General features: G+C 38.1%; 1 protein-coding gene across 1 annotated transcript; it reads left to right on the top strand.

Annotated features, from left to right (window-relative positions):
* Positions 1-594: 594 nt before the first annotated feature.
* On the top strand, positions 595-4,277 carry LOC147481960 (sugar transport protein 1-like). Its single transcript, XM_086576540.1, has 4 exons — positions 595-852; positions 949-1,271; positions 2,800-3,432; positions 3,619-4,277. Exons 1-4 carry the CDS (start codon positions 720-722, stop codon positions 4,075-4,077), a joined length of 1,548 nt encoding a protein of 515 aa, XP_086432666.1. The 5' UTR covers positions 595-719; the 3' UTR covers positions 4,078-4,277.
* The last annotated feature ends 22,430 nt before the right edge of the window (positions 4,278-26,707 follow it).

Genomic DNA, 26,707 nt, shown 5'->3' with positions numbered 1-26,707 from the left:
AGCCTAAAAATATCCTTATAACGAAATTATTAATGATTGATGACTGATGTCAGTCCATTTTTGTCCTAATGCTATAATTATTGTTCATCCTAGAGTCGCAATTACTAGGCAATTTCTATGTTTGGGCCTAACATTGTGTAACAACTAAGTAAGGGATGGCAAAACAATATAAATGTGTATAGGGCCTGTAATGGGAATTGGAAGTCAAACTCTCATTAATAAAACTTAACTTGCCATATAAAATCCGGAATCAGAACTTTATAGCCGTTATTAGCATCTGAACACTGTAAATTACTGTGCTTAAAACCACAAAAGGTCTACCTTGTCTTTTAATAACCGCACACTCTTTTCTTTGAGAAGTATTGTTGGCCATCATGTTGACTCCAAGTCCTAAATGTGCTATAATATTTTGCATTCCATCCACTTGTTTTTGACTAATATAGAAATGAGAGTTGTAATATTTGAATTACATCTCATACAGTTTATCCAAAATACAAAGTTTGGATAATTATTGACAGCTAAGATCCTAAGAACCAAGCTGTAATTAATAACTTCCTATTCAATTCTATAAAAACCTGTGCTTTGCCTTTCATTTCTTAATATTGATTTCCGCTCACCACTTTCTGTCTATCCATCTGTCCTTTTTCTTCTCTGTTTTCTCCTCTGTTTCATTTGTTCAGAGAAACAAGAAGGAAAAAGAAACTTAGCATTGCAAAACAATGGCTGGTGGTGTTGCTATAACAATTGAACCGGGTAAAACTTACCCGGGGAAGATGACTTGGTTTGTTTTCTTTGCATGTTTCGTCGCTGCATGGGGTGGTTTGATCTTCGGTTACGATATCGGTATTTCAGGTATATATATGCATCATACATAGAGTTAGTCTTTCACTCTATTGAATGTATCTGACATATTCAGTTTTCTAATATGTGTTTTTGTGAATTGTTCAGGTGGAGTTACATCTATGGCACCATTTCTAAAGGAGTTTTTCCCATCAGTATATAAGAAAGAAAATGGCGACAAATCGACGAATCAATACTGTAAATTCGACAGTGTGATTCTAACTTTGTTTACTTCATCTCTATACCTTGCTGCTTTAATAGCATCTATTTTCGCTTCAAAGGTTACAAGGACATTTGGTAGAAAACTATCTATGCTTTTAGGTGGTTTAGTTTTCTTGGTTGGTGCTATTATCAATGGTGCTGCTAAGAATGTTGCTATGCTGATTGTTGGCCGGCTTTTGCTTGGTGTTGGTGTTGGATTCTCAAATCAGGTATTGGATTGTTTATTTGATATTTGTATGCTGTTGTGTTTTATTCTTGACCTTAAATTTTATTGTTTCATTTCATTTTGGATCTTGATATTTGTAGATTGTTTTTAGGTGCTGGGTTTTTTTGTTTGTTTGTTTCCATGTCTCATTAGCGTAATACTCTTCATTATTATTTTATTTAATTTTGTTCTTTTGTCTTTTCTTTTAAGTTTCAGTTTTACATCGGGTTTCCAATGCTAAAATAAGTTTACAAAATATTACATCTTGATAACTTGAGCTTTTTTCTTCTAACTCACAGTTGAAAAGAGCTGTGCTGTGCAACAATGAAACCTCACATATTAAATGAGGGGTTTATCCTCTTTCAGTACTGACTCCATTTTTGATTGGGAGTTATGGTTTTTAAAAATATATCGGTTTGAACTGCTAGACCAGTTGGACATCTCTCTCCATCTCTATCAGTCTGAACTCAAACCTGAAATTCTTCGTTTTTTCTTTTTAAGTTATTGGTGCAATATTTAAGTAAAAGGCCCATTTATGTGGAAAGCTTCTCCCTTGTTTTATATACTTACGGTCAAAGTAAAGATGTTTCTTTCCGTTGGTGCAATATTTAAGTAAAAGGCCCATTTATCATTTATGTAGAAAGCTTCTCCCTTGTTTTATATACTAACGGTCAAAGCAAAGATGTTTCTTTCCGTTGCAAGACAAAAGTAATGATGTATACTTTGAAAACTATCTGTTGTATGCTTAAATATTCAAATGAGTTGCAAATTTTGTTTTCGAATTTATTTTAAAAATCTAAAATCAGAGATAGGTTTTGGATTTTTGTATTATTGTGATAATTTGTAAGAAAGTCTAAAGTCGTCGCATCTGTATTCCATATTTGCCCAGTATATGACAACTAATATTTGTTATACACTACTAAAAAAAAGACTAGTTTGGGGCCCAAATGAAAGCTGTGTTTAGGTGTCTCTAAACAACTCCAAGTTGTTGTCCCAGTTGTAGTTGGATGTGATCATGTAGGTAGCACATGCTAGAGCGTAGTCAAATTGGATGTTGTTTAATTGAAAACATCGGGCCGAAGTACTGACGAAAGTGTGCCTGTCGGTCTGGCCTGCTCTCTACAAGTTTGAACTGGGCCGACCTGAATGGGATAGTGGGCCACTTTAGTGTTCCGTACTTCCGTACTCCACAGTCCGGCCTTAGAAATCTGGAGTCTCGATTTGCTTCGAGCAAAGCCCACAATCTAATCTAACAGCTGACTTAGTTTTACAAATTAATGTCATAATAGACATAGTCCCAATTCTTTTGTGTCTCTGGCCACAACCAGTGCTTGCAAACGCCTTTTCTGATTATATCTTCCATGGCGTAGAGACGTAGAGTTGGGGCATGAGCCAGTTAATTTATATTGTCTAGTGTCCTCAACCTGAGCAAATGTTCACGGAATATGGAGCTTTGGACTTTCACAAATTTATTTGCATTGCTGCCCAGTATATAATTTGCTGATAACTTGACATATTTTTGGTATGTGCAGTCTGTGCCACTTTACCTCTCCGAAATGGCTCCTTACAAATATCGTGGTGCGCTAAATATTGGTTTCCAATTGAGTATCACAATTGGTATTCTGGCTGCTAACATCATAAACTACTTCACTGATAAGATTAAGGGTGGTTGGGGATGGAGAGTGAGTTTAGCTGGTGCTGGAGTGCCTGCTTTATTTATCTTCCTTGGGGCTCTATTATTACCTGACACGCCTAATTCTGTTATTGAGAGAAACGATCCTGAAAAGGCGAAAGCATTGCTTCGAAAAGTTCGAGGTACAAATGATGTTGATGAAGAATATAGGGATCTTCTTGCTGCCAGTGAAGCGTCAAGGAAAGTTGAAGATCCCTGGGGAAAACTACTAAAGAATAGGAAGTACAGACCACATTTAACAATGGCCATTCTCATTCCATTCTTCCAACAGATTACTGGAATTAATGTGATTATGTTCTATGCTCCTGTTCTGTTCAAGACTCTTGGATTTGGAAATAATGCGTCTCTTATGTCTGCTGTTATTACTGGTTTGGTCAATGTGGTTGCTACTTGTGTTTCCATTTACCTTGCGGACAGGAAAGGAAGAAGGTTTCTTTTTCTTCAGGGTGGAACTCAAATGTGTATTTTCCAGGTAAAGACTTAACGTCATTCCTTCATGGTTTAGACGCTGTTTAGGTATATTACAAAATCACACTACCAACAAGTAGTAACATACCGACTGTTTTGAACCATTGTTCATATAATCTGATTATGATTCTGATGGTATTGTATTATGTTTCATAACCCCATTACTCATATCTTTATGATATGTATGCAGTTTGCTGTTGGAGCTCTTATCTGGGGGAAATTTGGAGTTAATGGTGTTGCTAATATTGGATCAGGTTATGCCGCACTGGTGGTTACTTGTATTTGCATATATGTTGCAGGATTTGCATGGTCATGGGGTCCTTTAGGTTGGTTAGTACCAAGTGAAATATTTCCCCTTGAGATTAGATCAGCTGCCCAAAGTATCAATGTTTCAGTCAACATGTTCTTCACTTTCATCATTGCTCAAATCTTCCTAAAGATGCTATGCGTCATGAAGTTCGGTCTTTTCTTCTTCTTCGGTGGCTTTATGATCGTCATGACTATCTTCATCTATCTATTTTTACCTGAAACGAAAGGTATTCCAATCGAAGAAATGTCTCAAGTGTGGAAGAAACATTGGTACTGGGGTAGATTCGTTAATGATGGTGCTGTTGAGTTGGAAGAAAAAACTGGAAAGGGTGTTGTTTAAATAATTATGAGCAAAAACAAAGCGTTGTCATTGTATGGAACTTAGGTGGAATCACCAGAGACACTGAGGCTTAAAATTCTCCAATTATTTGGTAATATTATAGGTGTTTTAGACATGTTTATCAATAGCATAGGTCTGTTTAACACAGGAAATGTTTTTAATGATTATTTCTGTTGAAATATATAGTTCTCTGTTTCTTTTGTTCTTTTCATATTTTATTTTCCTGCTGAAAGATAAAAGTTCATTACCATGTATAATATTAAAAAAGTACATATCACAGGCTACAGATTAACTTGAAAACAAAAGTCTAATAAAGTATTAAAGCAGCGGATAGCTGTACAATGTGTAAACTGACATACCATTAGAGAAAACTCGTACAATGTGTAAACTGACATACCATTAGAGAAAACTCAATCCAGGAAAAAGCTCGCAAGGAGTAATCGCTAACACCAAGCTTCACCGACCAATCAGCTGAAGCAATCCTTACGCGATACACCACTTCCACTAGCCATCCCTGCATTCCTTTACCATTGCCCACAAACTAAAAATTCTCTGTTCTGTATAGTGTTGTGAAGGAAGTGGTGGGGAAAACGATACCAATCAATTTTCACTAAGATTGTTTGTATATAGACAATCTAAACTCCAATCGAAATATAAGCTTTCACTACAACCAACAACTTTTATTATAAGCAATGAAATTAACTATCACAAACAAGCAATAACAATGTAAAGTAAAAACATAACACAATGAGACAAAATTTACCGTGGTTTGGCTAATGATGCTTACGTCCACGAGAGTCAATCATTTTATAAGGGTGGGAAAGAAGATTACAATCACTTCTCTCAAGTATCTCCACACTTACTAGATCTCTCTCCTTACAAGTTTTATCTATTTGCAAGCGTTTTCTCTCAATTTTGAATGCACTCAAAATTGGTTTATCTCAAAAACCTTTTTAGGTAAAAAACCTAACTTTGTATTTATAGTATTCTGAAATTTCGACAAGCTGCAAAATTTCGATTCCATTCGACATGCCAATGTCGAAATATTTGCTTCCAAACAATGTGGGAAGGTCGCTTTGGTATCCTCCAGTTCGATAGGCACAGATCATTCGAACTCAAATTCCAGAAGCATTAGCTTCTAACGACACATGTAGATCGCTCAAGCTCCTCACAAATGATTCCATGGGATCATCCAACAGCACACATGTGCGATGACACCAAGTCGTACCAGCACAATGGTGAGGGACCCCAACAATCTCCCCCTAAAAAAACCATGAAGGGGGTACTCCACACATTCCCGAATCAATAGGAAGAGTGTACCACCAATCCGGCGGTGGCACAACAAACATCAAACTTGTCATTTGGCAAAACTTTGGTTATTATATCTGACCCATTCTTCTCAATGCACAATTTCTTCTCTTCAAGAACTTTTCCAATCCAATGAGAACGCACATATATGTGCTTGGATCTAGAATGAAAACTTGGATTCTTTCTTAAATGTATGGCGGTCTGACTATCATAAAGAACTACAAACTATTTATGCTTTAGCCCTAGTTCATTGAAGAACATGAAGATCTATAACATTTCTTTGCAACACTCAATGACTGCAATATGATTATGTAGTGGAGAGGGTAACACACTTTTGCAACTTTGATTACCATTAAATTGCTCCCTTTGCAAATGTAAACAGATAACTGGAAGCGGATTTCATCGAGTCAACATTACCTGCCATGTCTACATCTGTGTAGCCTTCAAGTAAGGTCTTACTCCCACCAAAACAAAAACACGCTTTGGAAGTGTCATTTAGATATCTCAATATCCACTTAACACCTTCCCAATGCTCTTTACCAGGATTTGACAGAAATCGGCTTACAACACCCACGAGGAAAGCAATATCCGGTCTTGTACACACCATTGCATACATAAAGCTGCCCACTATGGATGAGTAAGGAATCTTTTGCGTTTCTTTCTTCTCATGCTCACCTTTTGGACACTTAGCTTTGGTCATGCGAAATTAGCCACCAAACAAACAACTCACCGGCCGGCTTCGCTTGATCCATGTTGAATCTCTTTAACACTTTCTCAATATAGCTTTCTTGAGAAAGCCACAATTTCCCACTCTTTCTGTCACGAGTAATCCGAATGCCAAGTATCTACTTTGCTTGACTCAAATCCTTCATCTCAAAAAGACTTACTCAAGTCTTTCTTCAACTTGGATATCTTGTTGATGTTTTGACCAACTATCAACATATCATCCACATACAACATGAGCACTATGAAATCCCCATATGGAAACTTCTAAACAAACACACAATGATCGGAAGTAGACTTTTTGTAGCCATGCTTCAACATAAAGGACTCAAACTTCATGTACCACTATCTCGGTGCCTGTTTCAAACCATACAAATTTTTTCTCAGTTTGCATACCAAATGCTCTTTGCCTTTAACCTTAACACTTTATAGCTGGTCCACGTAGACATCTTCCTCAAGATCACCATGAAGAAAAACTGTCTTGACATCTAGTTGTTCAACCTCTAGATTTATACTTGCGGCCAAATCCAATACCATCCTGATAGAAGTCATCTTAATAACAGGAGAGAAAATTTCATCAAAGTCAATACCTTTCCTTTGACTGAATCCCTTCACAACAAGGTGAGTTTTGTGCCTTGGATGTGGATTACTATCTTTATGCTCGACTTTGAAAACCCACTTGTTCTTGAGAACTTTTCTTCCTTTCGATTTCTCAACTAAGTCATCAGTGTGATTTTTATGCAAATAACCCATCTTATCTTGCATGACTTTTAACCACTTCTCTTTGTCTGTACCTTCAAGAGCCTCTTGATAGTACATAGGTTCTCCACCATCGAATAGTCAAATATACGTATGTGGTGAGTACTTAGTTGAAGTTTGTCTTTCTCTCTCGGATCTTCTCACCTCATCTTCTTGTTGCTTAGGAGGATACACTTCTTTTTGTTCAAGTGGTTGTTCATGCACATCTTATGCATCTTCTATCTTAATAGGTTCAATCCTATCATGAACAATAAGATCATCATCATGAGCCTCAAATCCATGGCTGCATTCTCAATGCCTTATGCAACTCCTTCCACAGTAGGAACTTCTGGTTCTAAATCAACAAGATCATCAACGAAAACTTCTCGCTTCTCACCATTCTCAAAGTCTTCTATTGTTTAGTCTTCTAAGAAAACCACATCTCGACTTCGGATTACCTTCTTGTTGATCAGATCATAAAGTTTGTAACTAAACTTCTCATCCCCATAACCCAGAAAAATGCACTGCTTGGCTTTGTCATCAATCTTGGATCTCTTATCCTTGGGAATATGAACAAATGCTCTGCACCTAAATAGTCCCAAGCATCCATAGTCAATATCTCTGCTTGACCATACTCTCTCTGGATAGTCACTATTCAGAGGCTTCAAAGGCGATAGGTTGACCACATGTACGACTGTGCACATTGCTTCTACAAAATAACTTCTTGGTAACTTAGAATAAGATAACATACATCTCATCCTCTCTATATACAATGGTACAGTTCATCCTCTCGGCTATACTATTGTGTTGTGGTGTCTAGGTACTGTCTGCTCTTGATGACCATGACTCTTGCAATACTCCTCAAATGACCCAATGTACTTTCCCCCATTATCTGTATGAATACACTTCAAAAGCTTCCTGGTCTCTCTTTCCACCATGCTATGAAAAATCTTAAACACACTGAGAACCTCATCCTTGGTCTTCAAACTATATGCCCATATATTTCTTGAAGCATTATCAATGAAAGTCAAGAAGTATAAAGCTCCCCCGTGGGACTTCACTTTCATGGGACCATATAAATATGAGTGTACTAGCTCAAAGATATTCTCCTTTCTGTGAGAGGGGAATCTTTGGAAAGACACTCTATGTTGCTTTCCAACCAAACAATGAGTACATCTATTTAAATGCGTACCTTTGATGTTTGACAACTACTTTTGCTTGGCAAGGACTTCCATGCTTTTCTCTCCCATATGACACAATCTCTTATGCCACAGTTCGGTTTAAGCTTCTTCCTGTGCCCTATTTAACTCTATTTTACACAAACTAGCTTGTGTCTTGTAAAACGAACAACACTTCTTCCCATTTCCTACCACAAATGAACATTTGTTTAGTTTTCATACCCCATTACCAAATGAGCTCTGGAAACCATCGTTATCTAACTTCCAAGCGGAAATTATGCTTAGTCGAAGATCGGGGACATGTTTTACATCCTTGAGTGTTAAGGTGTAACCAGCACTAGTTTCCACGTGAACATCCCCAATCCTTGTAATCATTGAGACTATACGGTTACATATATTTTTTTTAGAAATGATGCTGGGATTTTACAGATCCCCATCTGTATTATAACCTCTCATAAATTTCAGTTACATCTTCCTCTATTATAGAACTTAATCTATTACATAAAGGGGTGTAAATAAAAGAGGTTGCAAAGGTTCTCCTAATGAAAGTTTTGCCAGATGATCTGCTGCTCGGTTTTCCTCTCTGTAAACATGATTTAAATTCACTTCTTGATGCCTTAGTAAGAGACTTTTAATTGAAGTTACGAGGTTCCAGCATGTCCATGGAGGTTGCTCTATTTCCTTTAGAATCTGTATTACTCTCAACTCTCAAAGAATCTGAAGCTACTACCACCTTTTTGTAATCCTGAGAAATACACAAGCTAATCCCAATCTCGATAGCCTTTTAATTCTTGAAACCAAATGGACTAGACATTTCCTCCTCCAGTGAAAGCATGCAAACACGACATGTCCATGCTCATCTCGAGCCATTCCACCATAGCCAACATGCTCTAGATTCATTGAACCATCACAGTTAAGTTTGACATAACCAGAAGGTGGAAAAAACCATCTAACCTGTTGGATTGTAGCTTTCTTATACTTTTAAATTCATGCCTATCCTGTCAGCCAGAACTCTAAGTTTGACAGAATCTTGTATCTCCTCCACTTGTACTTCCAAGTATTGCTTCATATCTCTGAGCAACATTGAATTGATGACTGTTGGACTCAAGGACACTCTATTAAATCTTCTATTATTGCGTTCAGTCCATAAGTACCCAATAGTAGCACAAATATATAGCTTGATTACTTCTACCCATAGAGTTTTGCCTCGAACCATATTGATGAGATTACACCACTCTTTGTTTGAATGTTCAACTTGCCACCCCAATCCAATAACAGCTTTTACCTTCGAACATACCTCTTTGGTATAGTTGCAGTTAAAGAATAAGTGTTTAGAGTTTTCACTGCTGTTGTCACAGAAAAAACATGAAGAAGCCTACAAGACTTTCTTATACACTAATCTATCTTGTGTTGGAAAACTTCTCGAGAAAAGTTGCCATGCATTTGAATGAGTATTTGGGCATCACCAATCTTCCCTAAACAAGATTAGACCAGATCTTTTTATTCCTTTTCCTTCTTAAAGAATTGTAGGCAAATTTGATAGAGAAGTCACCTGAAGGGGTATCTGTCCACACCACTTGATCCTTAGACTGCTACCCATCTTTACCTCACTAAAATCACCACATTTGTAGGTAGTGAAGAAACTCCTATGTGGTGTGACGTGATAGGACGCTCCAGTATCTACCACCCACTCTATATCCTGATATGAGGTACTAACACAACACTCACTACAATCTGACACAATTCCTAATAGATCATCATCTGAAACTACTGTGGTAGTATCTCGGCTTGTGCTTCCATTCTTCTTTACCATGTCTTCATGTACACAATTATTTTTCTAATCCCTCTTTAGTGTTCTACACTCATATTTGAAGTGAACCTTGGTGGCATAATAATAACATTGCCTCTTTTTCTTAGGAGTTCTAGATTCACCCATAGATTTGCGTTTGTCATCACTTCTAGAATGAGGTGGTTTTCTACTCCTATGTAATATTAGTAGTTCAATAATTCAATTAATTACAAAAATTCTTTGGTAATATTTTGTGTTGGAGATTTCAGTGTCATAGATATATAAGTATTGTAGCGACTCATTTAATAAGAATTAATGGGTAGTATTGCAGATTATGTTTGAATGGGTCAACATAAATGGGCATGTTGAGTTGGTTGGTGATATACATTGTGGAATGATCACATGGTCCTAGCCTATAGCACTTGTGTTGAAACAAATGAAGGGACTTATGGTCAACAATACATATAGGACAAATATGTGGTCCCATAGTGTGGTTACACATTATTAGGTGCTAGTGTGTCCTATAAGATAATTACTAAGTGGTGGGTGAAGGGACATCCCACCAGACACGTGATGTGCACAAGGCCCACATACAACAACTCCTTCAGTATAGCTAGACTTCAAACATACGGATACTCATCACACTCGAAGCCGACTCCAGGCACTCGCCATACTCAAAGCCTCGCATACATATCAACACCAACGATTCGTCACTCGACTCCACCTCATGACATCATAACCTGCCACTGTCATCATTACTAACATTATCCTTAAACCTTATTCCCGCTGATAAGTACCCAAAATTGTGTTTTAAACCCCGCAGAGACATTACATTTGGGTCAATTATGTGTTTAATAAATATAAATTAATTGTATTTTCATGTTTTCACAGGTTTCAACAGACAACAATAAAATACACATAGAACCTGGGTTTTAGCATGAAATACATCTGAATAAAGCTTGGACTTGAAATCTTCAGTATCAGCTCATTTAAAGCTCCAATTTGCCAGCAAAGCTCATGAACTCCGAGAACCATGAAACAAGTTGAAGAATCCAAACTTGAGTTCCCCGAGCTAGCCAAAGGAGTCATGTTCGGGTCAAGACTTGGTCAAACCGACTTGTAACATCAGAAAATCGATTAGAAAGTTCAAATGGTGACATCTTTAGCCTCCTAACTCCGATTGAAGCATATGACTGTCAAAATGATCAGCAAAAAACTCTACACAACGGTATATTGCTTTTTACAAAATGGACATATGGTTTGAAATCAAAGATAAAGCCAAGCACGTCACTATTCATCGAAGGCGGCGTAGATAATTTAGATTTTTATTATTTAACTTTTGTAAAGTCAAAAGATGAATAGTTCGAATAGTGTCAAATAATGTTGAATAGTGTCAAATAGTGATTACTATTCCTTAAAGTCAAAAAGTTGAATAGTGATCAAATCTCGATCGTTGGATCAGATTTTTTGAGATTCGATCCACTTAACCATCCATTCAACTATAAATAGAAGGGTCTAGTTTTAGTTTTTTTCTCATAGAATGGTTAGCATTCCATCTGTAGGAGTAGAGTAGTTTCTTGCTTTCCTAGTGTAATGAAGAATTTAATTTCCAGTTTTTAATTAAAATGTTTTAATTCAGTTTTTATTTTTGTTAATTAGAATAAAACTTTAGTTATGTGATCTCGAGAGCGTAAAACTCCGCCCGAAAGTGAGAATTATATCCGTTTGGGGAGTTAATAAAACTCATGTGAGGGAAAATCTTCGTTGTTGGTTTGGTAAGTTATTTAGGAAGAACAACTAGACCTACATCATATCCCAAAATGATAGTTGGTGTAGTGTCTAGTTAGGGATCAAAGTGATGAGCTTAGAGATAAGTCATTGCTTTGGTTCCACTTACTAGCATGTTTGAGCTTAGAGATGAGCCCTACATGTTAGGGATCAAGTTTTCTTCTATTAGACTTGTCTATGAGTTCTAGGAAGAATAAAATGAATTTATCAAACAACAGGCCCAATTAAAATCATTGAGATGAAATATTTTGCAATTTTATTGAAATGTGAACGAAATGACAAACCCACCCATTTGTTTTTGATCGGATCAATAAGCCGGCTATTGTTTTTGATAAAATTTGCAAAATAAATTAATTTGGTCACAACACTCCCATAATCATTTCTATTCCCTCCACAATTTTTCATTTTCCTCGAAAAAAAAAAAAAAAAAAATCGCGACCATCTTTCTGGTCTTCTTCATTTTCTTTCTTTCTCTCCTTCTTTCTTCTCTGCGTCTCCTTCTTCTCCATTCTCTCTTCTTCTCTACGTCCATCTTCTCTCCCAATCATCACTAATCTTTTGCTTTGATTATTTTGTAGGTTCTGCGAAGATCGGTTCAGTAGCTGTTGGGGGTGCTGGGTTGAGAGTGTGATCGGTGTTGACGGTGTTGGTGTTGCTGTAAAAGTGTAGTGGTGCTGATGAAGGGTGATGATGGATGTTTCGGTGGTGGTTGGAAGCGCTAGTATGGTGGCAGGTTGAGGTAATGTTCTGTTGTGGTGTTGCTGTAAAAAGGGAGGAGGTGGTGATGATAACGGTAGGTCGATGAAGAAGGTGATGTGCTGTATTGGTGGTGCTGGGTTGGCTGTGTCTAGGTTGTGCTGATTGCTTGGTTGTGTTCGGTGGTGTTATCATCTCTTATTGCTTGCTGCTACTCCCTTTGTTTGTGGTGTTGTTTGTGAGGTCTGTGTGTGTGGTACTTGCATGACTTGTGAAGGATTGCAAGTATGTACAAAACTGAGGTAGTAGACTAGAGATTGGTGGATGAAGTGAACTGCTTGATGCTAGTGCATTGTGTGAGAGTGCTAAGTTAGTGTAATGTGTGTGCTAATTTTTTAGGATTTAGTCTTGGTCTTGAGTGTCTTTGTGTAGGGGGTTCAAAGTGAGGAGTTCAAGATATATGACTTTGTCATTTCGGGGGTGGTATTTGTATAAAAATAAGTCCTCTTAATTAGTCTGTTGTAGTCTTTGGATAAGGCAAGTAGAGTCCGCCTTTTATGTTGGGATTGAGATATAGAGTGGGAAGGTAAAATTGTGGGGAACATAAAGGGTCCACAACATAGGGCACTAAAAAAGCAAGTAATTGCACTTGACTATTTTCAAATGGACGGTGGATGTATAGTTAATGTCCACTTTCTTTCCAAATACAAGTTATGTTCACAAGTGTAGTCAAAGTGGTTGACACAAAAAAAAGAAAAATAAAAAATGGAGGCACCTATTCAGATTTCAGACACCCTATCAAAGTCAATTAGGCATATGCTAAGTGGTCCAAGTGCGGATACATCAGGCCAATTTAATATCTTCATTGGTGCTCTTGTCCCTCACTCCCTCAGGTTACCCAGCTTGATCTCGAAATGTTTTTTTTCATATACCTGGTGCTGCTGTGATTGGAGAGGTTTTAAGATGATGCCCAATAAAATAATAATAATAATAATAATAAAAATAATAAAATATATATAAATAACTATTTAGTTATCATTTCTTTAATCATGGTAACATGTTGTTTTTGTTTTTATATTCGTGTAATCAAAGCCCAAGAAGGCACAAATTGTAACTTATTGGCCTTGTGCCCCATTTCGGCCTGGTTTGTGGGCTTCTATATGTATGTAATAATTTTCTGAATAACAGGTGAGTGGCATTGACCCTGAACTGTCAACAGGTCAATGACCACTCGAGTCATCTTCGAACCCAAGTGCGTGTAAGCATAATTTGGGAAGGTACGTTTTCTTTTATCTCTCCCTTGAATCTCCTGTCAAAGGATTATGTGAAATCTCCAAACATATTTAGGCTATTTAAATGAAAATCAATCTTAGCCTATTTTGGAAATTATATGACAAGCTTGTTTAGAATTAACGAGCATGATTAGAATTCATTTTTTATGAATGCTTAAAATTTTTGCAAAACTGATGAACTTTGAAAACATGTTTTTATATTGGGTATCTGAAACATACTTTTAGGAATCTACTACATGCAAAAATTTTCTACCATCACGGTAAATCAAAATGTAGACCAACTTAAGAGTAACAAACCTTTACCCTTGCATACAAGAGATAAATCAATCATTTTTGTTGTTGAGACCAATCTTTCAACTGAACATTTTCAAAATGCTAGTTGTCCTATTTTACCTATCTGAGCTTCATGAAGAACAACTTCTGATGCATTTTCATTTTCTATCTCAACACGGATGTGTAAAAATACCATTTTTTTTGGGGTACTCGCTAAACCTCCAAACCTTTCAACTATTCCCTTATAGTTGATCGAGAAATATTTCACCCCGGTTTCATCCTGTTTGGGGGTGTGCATAGTGTAGGGGAATCTGACGTAAAAAGACCCCACATACCTAGTCTCGGGAATCTTACTTAAAAAGACCCAACATAAAGTCTTGAGTATCTAACTTTAAACGACTCATTTTCTGTTACATTCAAGTAATGTCATAATAAGGTAACCGCGCTCTTCTATTTGGAGAGATAGTCGTAAGCGTCGGTTCCTTCGTCCAAATAACTCGTGTATTTCAATTTAGTACCTGATGGGTGGCAAGGTAATGTTTATCAACAACGCGAGTTTATTTGTTCAACATATTAGCGAATAATCTGTATTTGCTAAATCATTCCACCATCTGGGTGCGAATGCCAAGGGTTTCTACAAACCTTTATATTTGATAAAAGTCTTAGGAATCTGACTATAAACGACCTAAATTATTATGTCTATATATGTGTGTGTATTTTGGTTGTTTTTCTTGATTGGTGTGCTATTTTCAATTTTTTTGTTGCATGCATGCTGTAATTTGTGTTATAGAGATTCAGCCGAATTTTTGCTCACGTTTCTCAGGTAATTGCTTTCCCTATCTCTCTTGATACTTTGAGGACAAAGCATCCATCTGTTTGGGGGGTGGGAGATAAACATTTTGCAAAAATTAGGCACTTTCAAGTTATTCATTTTTCTTTCTTTCTAAAAAAATTCAAAAAAATAAAAATAAAAAAATTAGTTAGTCGTACTTAGTAATAAAGGTCTTGCTTCCTTTTATGTGATGAAAATTGTCTAGAAATCTCACATTAGCATTAGAATTATGATTGGTTCTTAGAAACTTGTGTTAATACGTATGCAATAGTTTTTACATCTTTTCATGAATTTTCATGCAATGAGTGTCAATGATGGACATTGCCAGTAAGTTTCTGGGATCCACGGTTAGAATACTTATTCCAAATCCCCAGTGAGAATCTAGCCAAAAAGCCTCAACATAAGTGTATCTGAGTAATGACCCAAGGATGAAGCAATTCCGAGTAGAAAGAAATCACACGTCCACTTGTTTGATCACTATACCATATCCTAGGTGAGAATTTAGGCATTCTTTGGATCGATATAGCCAAATAAAATATATACAAACCCAAAAAACTATATTTTCCCTAGTTTTCCCCGTTGAGCCTTTATATTATCCATTTTATTTTTCATCCATTATTTCCTTTCCCATATCCATATATGATGAGTTTGAGAAATATGATGAAGAGCATAAAAGAGAAGAGAAAGACCTATACAAATACGAAAATTCGTTCTATCAGTTGGCGCCGATTGATAAATCCAGTTAGCTGTGTCAAAACCAAGAAAAAGGTAAATTCCATGAAAAAAAAGGTTCTAAACTCCAAAAATAAAATCAAATAGAGTAGAAAAGCCAAAAAGGGCGAAGTATGGAATAATTTTGAAACAGAAAAACACTAGGTTTTCTCCAGTAATTATTTGAAGACCATATTTTCTCTAACTCATTGTTTTGTTATCCCATGCATTCCTTCTAAACCACTTCCTAAGCCCCATAATACCTAATAAAAGTCCTCTAGCTTAATTAGGATAGGTTAGTGTGATAGTAAGTGGTAGACGTGATTGATCGACCTCGGCTTCCTTGGACGTCATTGAGAATGTGAGGAAACGTGTGCCCACTGCACACTGGAGTAAACAAAACTTGAGTGAAAAATATGAGAGAATTTTGTTTTTCGACACATGCGTGAGAACCTACTTAAGGACGCCTCTCCGAAGGATCCAGAAACGGCCCTGCTTGTACATTTCATTGTAAAGTTCACTGCATACATATTCATATGTAGATGTTTTGATTATTGTACATTTATTAACGTAGGTTTCAAAGGAATTAATCTGCGTTCCCTGCTAGTGAGACGTATAGATATCTGATATCTAATTTAGGGAACAAACATTTGTTACTGAGTCGTTGTAGTATAGGTGAAGTTTGTGGGTATCTTCTCTAGAAAACTCTCACGAGGCTAAAACTCGTCCACTAGGGAATTCCTAGTGGTTTAAGGCCTTGTTGCATATGGTCAATGCAATCGCAGTCTGCGAAATGAGAATTAGCTTAGGACTACACATTTTTGGTCACTTATCTATTTTAGTGTCTCTTCTTTGCTTGAGGACAAGCAAAATGCTGTTTGGGGGTGGTTGATAAGTACCCAAAATTGTGTTTTAAACCCCGCAGAGACATTACATTTGGGTAAATTATGTGTTTAATAAATATAAATTAATTGTATTTTCATGTTTTCGCTGTGTTTCAAATGGACAACAATAAAATACACATAGAACCTGGGTTTTAGCATGAAATACATCTGAATAAAGCTTGGACTTGAAATCTTCAGTATCAGCTCATTTAAAGCTCCAATTTGCCAGCAAAGCTCATGAACTCCGAGAACCATGAAACAAGTTGAAGAATCCAAACTTGAGTTCCTGAGCTAGCCAAAGGAGTCATGTTCGGGTCAAGACTTGGTCAAACTGACTTGTAACAGTCCGAAAATCAGTAGAAAGTTCAAATAGTGACATCTTTCATCTCCTAACTCCGATTGAAGCATATGACCTGTCAAAATGATCAGCGCAGAAAACTCTACACAACGGTATATTGCTTTTACAAAATGGACATATGGTTTGAAATCAGAGATAAAGCCAAGCACGTCACTATTCATCGAAGACGACGTAGATATTTTAGATTTTTTATTATTCAACTTTTTGTAAAGTCAAAAGATGAATAGTTTCGAATAGTGTCAAATAGTGATTACTATTCCTTAAAGTCAAAAAGTTGAATAGTGATCAAATCTCAGTCGTTGGATCAGATTTCTGAGATTCGATCACGACCGTCCATTCAACTATAAATAGAAGGGTCTAGTTTTAGTTTTTCTCATGGAATGGTTAGCATTCCATCAGTAGGAGTAGAGTAGTTTACTGCTTTCCTAGTGTAATGAAGAATTTAATTTTCAGTTTTTAATTTAGTTTTATTTTCTGTTAATTAGAATAAAACTTTAGTTATGTGATCTCAGAGCAGAAACTCTGCCCGAGTGAGAATTATATCCGTTTGGGGAGTTAATAAAACTCATGTGAGGGAAAATCTTCGTTGTTGGTTTGGTAAGTTATTTAGGAAGAACAACTAGACCTACATCATATCCCAAAATGATAGTTGGTGTAGTGTCTAGTTAGGGATCAAAGTGATGAGCTTAAAGATAAGTCATTGCTTTGGTTCCACTTGCTAGCATGTTTGAGCTTAGAGATGAGCCCTACATGTTAGGGATCAAGTTTTCTTCTATTAGACTTGTCTATGAGTTCTAGGAAGAATAAAATGAATTTATCAAACAACAGGCCCAATTAAAATCATTGAGATGAAATATTTTGCAATTTTATTGAAATGTGAACGAAATGACAAACCCGATCGCTGTTTTACAGTCAGATCAATGGCGGATACGTGGACCATTACAGCCACTCACCATCATTCCGGAGAACTCACCATCATTACACCCTATGCCAGCTCAGACAACACCTATAGCTATTGCCCACGTACCCCTTTGTGGAAGCATGCCACTCATCTCGACTGCACATCTGTACTCATTAGTACATGTGTCGCATCCGATGCATGCTTTTAATGCCTATAAAAGCCACCCTCAAGAACTATATGTGGTTTGATTCCAGTCTGGTTATTGATCCTAATCTGAGTTACTAACTCAACCCTCACTACCATTTCTAATACACAGGCTGGATACGTAGACATCTTCATCGTCATGAAGAACATCCATTAACAATAACTAAAACCATCCCCTATCCTTACCCTAACCTAAAAACTAATTCTTAACTTGGTGTAATAGTCCCTTAGGAAATTTAGACATTTACATTTGGCGCAGTTTGTGGTTGATTCCTTGAGAATCCGATAACTCACCTAGCTTTACTCCCTAGTGATCAACTTCTTCCATCCATATTTTCACCATGGAAGTTGAGCCACCTCCCCTTACCAACGTTAAACTTGCTGATCAGCTACGGTCACTATGTATAGGAGCAATACGATGCCTTTAGAGCTACTCACCCTAGTCCACCACTAGTTCTAAAGCAGATAACCAGGCCGAAGTTGCCACTTTAGCCACAACTCCACATCTTCCCACCATCACTGACCTACATGGGAGCAAGGATATGTCCCAGGCCGTTCTCCAAACCCTCCAAAAATTTGATGATTCTCCCCTCACTAAAGAAATCCAAGAGACCGTTGCCCCTTTACACTTCCAGCAACCCAAGTTCACGATGTACAATGGCTCTACTTGTCCCTTCGAGCATATCAAAAGCTTCCTCCAGCGTTTGACGATGTACACTCACTTGGATGGATTACTGTGTCGCCTCTTCCCTTCCACCTTTAAAATTCCAGCTCTTAAATGGTTCTTCGACCTACCCACCACCTCTATCGCCAATTTCTACACCTTCAAAACACTTTGCACCCAAGAATTCTATAACAATCGCGCCAAACAACCTACAATGGATACCATCTTCAAAACTCATCAGCAACCCTACGAACCACTTGAATCCTACCTCTACCGCTTCAAGAAAGCTGTTTTGTCACTCGACCACACTGCCCCCGAGTCGGTCATCATCATCGCCTTCTGGAATGGTTTGACACCCACTTCCCCACTTAGCCGCTCTCTGCTGCGAGGCGACCCCACCACTTTGAATGATTTATACACAAAAGTGGACAAGTACATCAAGGAGGAAAGTGGCCTCGCCGCCCTCGTAGAACGCACTGAGCATGTTGCTGCCATATCAGATCACGGCCCCCTACCCAAGCGCCCCGTCCAGGGACCCTGACAATGATCTTTATACTAGTCAGCCTCTTCGACCTCCACCCATCCCTCGCACTCAACCTCATATGTATACACCTCTTAACCGACCTTTGTCCTACATCTACAACCGCTTTAAGAACACCAATTGGTTTAAACCTGATGTTCGACCCATAAAAAAACTCCCCGATCGTCCCTACTATCAAATCCACGACATTCGCCTCCCATCCCATTGATCAGTGCCGTGGCTTGAAAAATAGACCATGGTAACTTAGCAGAATTTCTTGATTATCCGTAAGGCTCACTTCACCGGATGTTGCTGGCCAATCGTAATCGCCAACGTTCCCTGGTCCATCAGCTAAACCTTGTTCCCGCTCGTCGCCGTACCTAGTCACCAAGGAGACGACCCTCACCATCCACTGTCCCAGCTAACTAACATAATCAACTCCCCACCCCTACAACCCATCAAGACAATGACCATGTCCTCCACACTATCATCCAAGCAGAAGACTCCGCGCCAGCCTACTCCCACCGCGACAAATGTCGTTAGATAGGTGATAAGAACCACTATTACAACCTCACTCATACACGATTTTCCATTGTTCCTCCCATTAAGGGACTCAGTCCAACGATCCTTTACTTCACAGACGACGATCTCAACAAAATTACACCCCTGCACTCATTGTGTAGTTGCACATTAAGGGTGTCAGCATCCACCACATTCTCGTCAACCTCAGAAGTTCTTGCAACATCCTTCATTACAACACTTTTAAGCAACTCGGTTTACTTGATTTTGTTCTAATCCCAACGGTCGCCCTAATTTATGGATTTAACGGTTTGCGCACCGACCCCAAATGTGATGTCTTATTACCCGTTTCCATTATCTATCAAACAGGGTGTGAGGTCACTATGCATACCTGCTTCAGCGTCCTCGACATTCCCTCTTCATACAACACCATTTTAGGACGTCGTGGGATCCATAACATGCGCGCCGTACCATCCACTTTACACCAAGTCATCCATTTCCCTAGCCCTAATGACATCATGGAACTTCGAGGCGATCAACTCTAGGCCCAGCGGTGCAACCGCATTAACACCAACACTCCCATAGAAGAAATTCTATACCAAATGGTTTTTACTCTTCCTTCGCCACCCATCAACCTTGACGAATCAGCTTCGACCCAAGGCCAACCCTCAACCAATCGAACAAGGTTAGACTTCCACACCTCCAACTCCTAAGTTAAACACTGATGTCCATCAAGTCTAGGTCAACATTGGCACTGACGGCAATCCTCAACATATTTTCATTGGTATCGACTTAGAACCTACTCTTCAAAAGCAAGTTGTAAAGTTGATAGCTATTAATAAAGTTGTTTTTGCTTTCTCGTACACTGATATGCCAGATATAGACCCTTCCATTGCATGCCACCAACTCAACGATAACCCCAAATATCGTCCTGTCAAATAGCGACCCTCCACTTTGTCACTTCGATACAAACACTAAGTCCATGATGAAATTGAATGCCTAAAAAAGGTAGGATTCATCAAACCCTCCATCATGCCCAGTTGGGTAGCAAACATTATTGCTGTCCTAAAAAAGAACAGTAAAGTCTGCGTCTGTGTAGATTTCGCCAACATTAACAAAGCATGTCCCAAAGATAGCTTCCCCCTCCCCTGCATCGACCGTCTGGTTGACCAGACATGCGATCACGCCTTACTATCTATCATGGATGCCTATATATAGTGGGTACAATTAGATCCCATTACACCCAGATGACCATGACAAAACTGCATTTGTCATTGAAGACGGACTCTACTATTACACTGTCTTTCCATTCGGACTTAAAAATGTTGGCGCTACTTTCCAACAACTGGTCAACACCATCTTCAATGACATGATTGGTAAAACTATGAAAGTTTATGTCGATGATATGCTCGTCAAAAGCGTGGAAACCACTGATCATATCATGTATTTACAAGTTGCCTTTGACCGACTCCACCAATACAACATAAAATTAAATCCCACCAAGTGCATTTTCAGTGTCACCTCCAGCAAATTTCTTAGGTATCTCGTATCCAAGCGTGGAATCAAAGCTAATCCTGATCAGATCAGAGCAATCATCAACATGCATGCCTACTCCCACCACCAAGAAACAGATTCAAAGACTTAACGGACAGATCGCGGCACTGAATTGATTAATTTCCAAAACATCCGACAAATATCGACCCATTATGGAACTCTTTCGAAAAGACTCTCCATACACCTGGAACGATCAATGTCACAAAGCTTTCTCTAACCTTAAGACATATCTTTCCACCCCACCAGTTATTTCCACACCTGTTGGTGATGAAGACCTTGATCTGTACCTCTCCACCTTTGACTTTGCCATTAGCTCCGTACTACTCCGGAATGACAATGGAGTCGAGAAACCAGTGTACTTTACTAGCAAGACACTACTACCAATGGAGCAATGTTACATGCCACTCGAAAAGGTTATTTTCTCTCTCCACTATTCTACACAAAAGTTCTGCCCATATTTCCAGGGCCGCACCATTCGCGTTATCACAAAATATCCTTTGAAGCATATACTGAATGACAAATCCAAATCTGCTCGAATCATGAAATGGGTAGTCAAGCTTGCTGAACATGACCTCAATTTCTTAGCCCACACCGCTGTCAAAGCTCAAGCCGTCGCTAACTTTCTCATTGACTTCCCAACCGAAGATTCATATTGGCAACTAGATTATGAACCTCGACCGCCCTAACCCACAGAGCACGATGTTTGGTCTTTCTATGTGGACGACTCCAACAATAACGATGACAGTGATATTGGCGTAACACTTCACTCACCAGAGGGTTCCTTCATTGAAAAATCTATTCGCCTGAAATTTGCCACTTCTAATAACGAAACCAAATATGAAGCTCTCATCGATAGTTTGCGTACCGCCCAAAATTTGAGCGCCACCAAAATCAAAACATACAGTGACTCCCAACTGGTTGTCCGACACTTAAACGACGATTATCTCACCAACACAATATCTTGCGACTCGCACTAACTTCACTTCCCCTCGACTTCTCTCTGTCGACATTCGAACTGCGCCAGCCTATCTCGCAACAGGCAAAACATTCCACATGGTATCTGATCTCCTCCCTATAATGGAAGCAGAAATCTAAACCAGCTGGATAAAACCAATCCTAGATTTCCTCTAACACAATATCTTGCCTAACGATTTACATCAGGCCCGAACCCTTCAAAGCAAGGCAAGAATGTATACTCTCATCAATAATCAGTTATAATGAAAATCAGCTGGTAGACTACATCTCTGATGCCTCACACCATTCGAGGCTCACCCTATCATAGTCGAAATCCATGAAGGCGAATACGGTAACCACGCAAGCAGCCGGTCCCTGGCCCACAAAGCTATTCAGCAAGGTTACTTCTGGCCTTACATGAAGAATGACACCCGTGAATATGCTCAGCGATGCCTCAAATGTCAAAAAAATTCCCGCAACATACATCAGCCCACACAGCCATTGCATACTATATCTAGTACTTGGCCATTTCACATGTGGGGACTCGATATCATCGGGTTACTACACAAGCAACCAAAGACCGACTATTGCTTTATACTGGTCGCAACTGATTACTTTACCAAATGGATAGAAGCAGTCCCTCTGGTCAATGTCTGCGAATATGACGTTCCAAAATTCGTATGGGACACCATCATCACTCATTTTGGTGTTTCGCATACTATCATATCAGACAATGACACTCAGTTCACTGGCCACACCATCTCTGCGTTCTTCTAAAAATGGAAAATAAACCGCGCTTTCTCTACCCCCCATTATCCACAAAGCAAGGATCAAGTAGAGGCTTCCAATAAGTCCATCCTCGAAGTCCTTCAGAAGAAGTTGGACACCAAAAAAAAACAATGGCCAACACAACTTGAGAACGTCTTATGGGCTTTACAAACTACTGCTCGTACCACCACAGGCGGCTCTCCCATCTCTTTATGTTTTGGAACTGAAGCCGTCATTCCTTATGAAATCACCATCATGACCACTCGATCTGAGCTAGTTGAGTCTGACATGAATGATGCAGTCCTCACACACATCGTAGATCTCCTCGAAGAATGACGCGATAAAGCGGCACTTCACTTGGCCCACTACCAACAAACCTAGCTTGCGCAACTTATACAATAAGAAAGTACACCCCCGGCTCTTCCAAATTAGAGACCTGGTCCTCAAGCGTACACTCGACGACACCAAACTAGCCCCCAAATGGGAAGGCCCATACATCATTCACAAAGTTATTAGGAACGGCTTATACTGGCTCTAGTACTCCACAGGTGAAATCCTTCCAACACTTTAGAATACTGCCAAACTCAAAAAAATTTATGCTTAACTTACTTATACCGCTTTTACATATTAGCAATACAAATCTTCAGTCTCTGTATTGTCTTGCAGAACTTTAGCTCGCTAATTATTTGCATCGCAGCACACAGTTCGACAATCCGTTCGCAAAATTTTCTATGGGTCGATAACCACTTCTAAAAATGTCACATGTTCTATGGGTCATCAATCCCTTCGAAAAATACCCCACACGGTTTGACAATCAGTTCGCAAAATGTCTTTTGGGTCGACAATCCCTTCTAAAGATGTCACATGTTCTATGGGTCGACAATCCTTTCAAAAAATGCCCTATACAGTTCGACAATCCATTCACAAAATGTCTCATGGGTCAACAATCCCTTCTAAAAATGTCACATGTCCTATGGGTCGATAATTCATTCTAAAAATGTCACATGTCCTATGGGTCGACAATCCCTTCTAAAAATGTCACATGTTCTATGGGTCGACAATCCTTTAAAAAATTGCCCCACACGGTTTGGCAATCTGTTCGCAAAATATCTCATGGGTCGACAATCCCTTCTAAAATTGTCACATGTCCTATGGGTCAACAATCCCTTCTAAAAATGTCACATATCCTATGGGTCGACAATCCCTTCTAAAAATGTCACAGGTTCTATGGGTCACTAATCCCTTTGAAAAATGATCAACATGGTTCAACAATCCGTTCAAAAACTGTCACACGAGTTGATAATCCCTCCACAACATGTTCCAATGCAGGTTCCAAAACCAATCAAGTCTCACAACGACTTCTCCAAGGATGCAGTCATTCTCAACAAGTTAGACTCATAGTCTCACTCCCTACAATAAGTCTTACAATGACTTCCCCCGGGATTCAGTCATTCTCAACAAGTTAGACTCACAGTCTCACTCCCTACAAAAAGTCTTACAACGACTTCCCTAAGGATTCAGTCATTCTCAACAAGTTAGACTCAAAGTATTACTCCTTACAATAAGTCTTACAACGACTTTCCCAAGGATTCAACCATTCTTAACAAGTTAGACTCATAGTCTCACTCCTTATAATAAGTCTTACAATGACTTTCCCAGGGATTCAACCATTCTTAACAAGTTAGACTCACAGCCTCACTCCCTACAATAAGTCTTACAACGACTTCTGATAATTGTTAAAATTGATACTGAATTATCTAAAGAAGAACACAAACAACTAATGATTGATAAGAGCCCAAAACTGTAGTTTTAACCCTGTAACAGTCATACTTTTAGACCAATTATGTGAGTAATAATTAAGAGTTAACACTGATCACGTGTTTTTATGCATTTTCAGGTTTCAAAGTCCATTATGTGCGTAAATGTGCCACTTTTAGCGAGATAAAGGAGCAAAGGTCAGTTACTAAGGAGTTCCGTGATTAAAGGCCAAGATTCAAGAAGACAAAGCCTTTCTAAAGCCCGGTCAAAAGCTGAAAAGTCGACGCGGGCAGAAACAACACACAAAGTCAGCAGAACTTCCGAAGGTCGTATCTTTGGACTCAGACCTCGGAATGGGGCCTACCTTATGTCAAAACGACCGGCTCGGAAAGAGCTTTCCAATGGTCTAAGCCTTGATCCAATCAGAGGAGCAGAAGTAGACGAAAAGTCTGTTGAAGCTAACTGCAGCTGAAGAGGCCTTTTGGACTGAAAGAATGGGTTTTGGGCTCGATTCTCGGCCCAAAACATGGCTCCAAGCCCATGCACGATTTTGGATCTGAAAGTATAAAACCAAAGCTTAACTCTTTGTTAATGGTAGCTAGTTAGACCTAAAACTATATAGAACTCTAGATCTAGTTTTCAGTAGAGTAATTAAGTTTAAGTTCCATTTCCAATTCTTGTTTTAGATTAAGTCTTTGAATCATTGTTCTTGAGTGATTAGATAAATAAAATAGTTATTTTTGTCAATTTCGATTTTTGTTATGTCAATTTATAGATCTAGTTTTAATTCTTGTTGATTATCATTTCGTAGTTTAAGTAGATTGAAGCATTGTTAGTTAAATTAGTGAAGTTAGAATTTTAATATGATGTGTAGTTATAATTCAATGGGAAATGATGGGTTGATGACTCAAGGCTAAAACCTCCATTAGAGGGGTTGATGAAGCTTTGATGAAAACTTAGTGGTATAGTGTAGAAGCATTGTAGAATCTATTCCACTCTAGAAGGTCGTGATTCGCCATGAGAATGGGTGGATGACCTCACATGCTAGTTAGTATTTGGTAGAAATGCCATGAACACTAGGGATTAGAACTCGAAATTCTTGCCGTAAGAATGTAAGAATCGAGATACAAGAATCTATGCTAGGTTATTAAGTTGGATTCGAGGTGGATTCAATTCCCCTCTAATCCTTTATCTAGATTAAAAAACAATCATATTTTCATAGCATTCGTAGTTTAAATTCAACATAATCAATTTCATATTGTACCGTAGTACAACACCCTTCGTAAAGCTCTCATTAGACTTAAGACCGATTAATTAGAATAGAAAACATTCCATGCTAGAGAACTAGGAGTGGAACGAATTTGTTACTCCACTCTATTTCGATAGAATTGAGAGTAGAAACTTTGATAAATATAGACTCGTAAATAGTTTTAGTTTACTTACGTTTTGACTTCATCGTTCATTTCGTAGGTAAACTATTCAATTATCTTTTATCAATGATCAACTACCTTATCAATATTATTCTTACTCTCAATTCATTATGCAATATAGAGCCTCAGGATTCGTTCCACTCTTAATCGTTAAGAGTTTAGAATTCTACTAGAAATTAAGGTGAGAACAATGAGAATAGTGTTGTGATTTATTTAAACTAAAACAAATTATAAATTAATTAAACTAACAATGCAATAAACTAATTATAAATTAAACTAATTTAAACTAAGCAATTAAAAGGTGAATTTAATGAATAGGAAGAACATAGAGGAAGGATTAATCCATTTATGTGAAGCTATGATTATTCTAATTAGTTTCTCATGTTTTAATCTTAACCTTTATTAATCTACACAAGGTAAAACAACAAAAGTCACAATTTTTATTGATCCCTAACCAATCCTAGCAATCTCTGTATTAAGATATGATTAGCATAAGAGAAATTCTCCCCCACAAATATCTTTGTAGAGTTTCATTTCTCTAGTTCAACTTTTATAATCTTTATCTCTAGACAACTATAGAACTTGAACTTGAAGCACATAAGACAACAAGAAAACTAAAGAAGAACAATCATAACCCTCACATAGACTTCATAAAACTCCTCTAATAGAGTTTTAGCCTAGTTTCATTGGGTTCATTAACAATAAACAATAATAAGAACACATAATTAATTAAACTAAACTTATATTAATAAAACTAATGGTGTAATAGAGTTGGAGGCAAGAACATT

This window comes from Coptis chinensis, chromosome 8, assembly GCF_015680905.1.
Source record: "Coptis chinensis isolate HL-2020 chromosome 8, ASM1568090v1, whole genome shotgun sequence".
Classification (NCBI taxonomy): domain Eukaryota; kingdom Viridiplantae; phylum Streptophyta; class Magnoliopsida; order Ranunculales; family Ranunculaceae; genus Coptis; species Coptis chinensis.
Note: the sequence above shows the minus strand (reverse complement) of the source record. Positions and strands in the feature narration are given on the sequence as shown.

Bases quoted from the DNA above. Each gene is read 5' to 3' on its own strand.
- LOC147481960 (XM_086576540.1), top strand. From the start codon at position 720: ATGGCTGGTGGTGTTGCTATAACAATTGAACCGGGTAAAACTTACCCG. The intron at 1,272-2,799 runs GTATTGGATTGT...TGGTATGTGCAG, and splicing joins GTGTTGGATTCTCAAATCAG to TCTGTGCCACTTTACCTCTC. The intron at 3,433-3,618 runs GTAAAGACTTAA...ATATGTATGCAG, and splicing joins CTCAAATGTGTATTTTCCAG to TTTGCTGTTGGAGCTCTTAT.